The 1,465-nt window shown below is 33.9% G+C and overlaps 1 protein-coding gene across 1 annotated transcript in view; it reads right to left on the bottom strand.

The window, feature by feature from the left end:
* The window catches only part of Ndc1 (NDC1 transmembrane nucleoporin), a 68,260-nt gene that overhangs the window by 53,432 nt on the left and 13,363 nt on the right, over positions 1 to 1,465 (bottom strand). The window contains exon 6 of the mRNA XM_023724184.1: positions 748 to 856. Coding sequence (XP_023579952.1) covers positions 748 to 856 — 109 coding nt within the window. The remainder of the gene's footprint in view (positions 1 to 747; positions 857 to 1,465) is intronic.

Genomic DNA, 1,465 nt, shown 5'->3' with positions numbered 1-1,465 from the left:
TTTCCATCTTGCATGATTAAACAATTCCTCTCCTCCCACATCTGCTCATCCCCCAATTATCACACTAGATGGTGTTTCTCAGAGTGTAACCACTTCAGATACTATACATAAGTGGACTCATACAATATTTTTATTTTTGTGCTTTCAGTTAGCACATTAACTTTAAGATTTATCTCTTATAACAAAAGACAAAATTTCCCTCTTTAAAAGACTTAAAAATATTTAAATACATATACTAGGGGTTCCTCCTCCACCCTAGTGCCTGGGATTGAACTCAAGACCTCACACATGCCACACAGCAAGTATTTTCTACCACTGACCTATATCCTGGTCCCTCATACATACATAATCACATTCTTTACCAATGTTTTCCCTTAACTAAATAAGTACTTTTTGACTATTTAAAAAATACATTAGCTGAGCTAATCACATGTCTATAACAAACAATAATGAATGACTTTGTACCACATTACATTAAAAGGCTTCAGGCTGGGGAGATAGTTCATGGGCCAGGGAGATAGCTCAGTAGAATAAGTGCTTGCCCAGCAAGCACAAGGGTCTGAGTTCAATCCTCAGATCCACCAAAATAAAAATAAAAAATAAAAAGGCAGAAAAACGTTTAAATTTTCATTAGTATGTTTGCAATAGATAATGACTACATTCATCCTGGGGAATTCGTACATGTGTATAACACATCTCAATTCTTTGTGTATCGCCCTTTTCCCTCCCAAAAGTAGAAACTCTTACCCAGAAAATAATACACGATGCAGAAATTTCTAACCAGGAACAGTGATTCCATACAACTATGTTTAACTATTAAGAGCAGAGATCTCCTGAAGCGCAAAAACTTGTATTGCTGTAGAAAAAAAAAGTACACAATCAAATAACACATTTAAATCAATCAACGCATTCCACATCATACTAAAAAGCAAGCACTTATCTATGGCAGTCAAGATACAAAACATAATCACTGTACAAAAAATGCAGATTATTCCAGAGGCAAAAAAAAACAACTATTTCTGATGTTAAAATGTGTAATAATTTTATATTATATGACCATCTCACTGACAGATCAAAAATAAGAATTTTCAAAAAAGATTAGAAGAGACATCTGTAATCCCAGAACTCAGGAGGTTGAGGTAGGAGGATTACACCAAGTTTAAGAAATTCAATGTCGGCCTGGGCTACACAGTGAGTAGCAAGACTGACTCAAAAAACAAAACAAAACAATTATCAACCTATACTTGATACAAAAAACTATAAAGAAAGCATAAAAACATAATGACACAGAAGTCCCCCTCCATCCATGGGTGAATAATCTTCCAAGATGCTAAGTGAGGGCCTAAAACTACAGAAAGTAAAGAACCCTACATATATTGCTTATTCCTATATAATACGCTGTACATACATATGGTAAATAACATAATAAATTAGGCATAGTAACAAATTAACAATAAAATAGAAT

The sequence above is a fragment of the Octodon degus genome, unplaced genomic scaffold (genome assembly GCF_000260255.1).
Source record: "Octodon degus isolate 3935 unplaced genomic scaffold, OctDeg1.0 scaffold00107, whole genome shotgun sequence".
Taxonomy (NCBI): Eukaryota; Metazoa; Chordata; class Mammalia; order Rodentia; family Octodontidae; genus Octodon; species Octodon degus.
The sequence above is the reverse complement of the archived record's forward strand: the minus strand, read 5'-3'. Positions and strand labels throughout refer to the sequence as shown.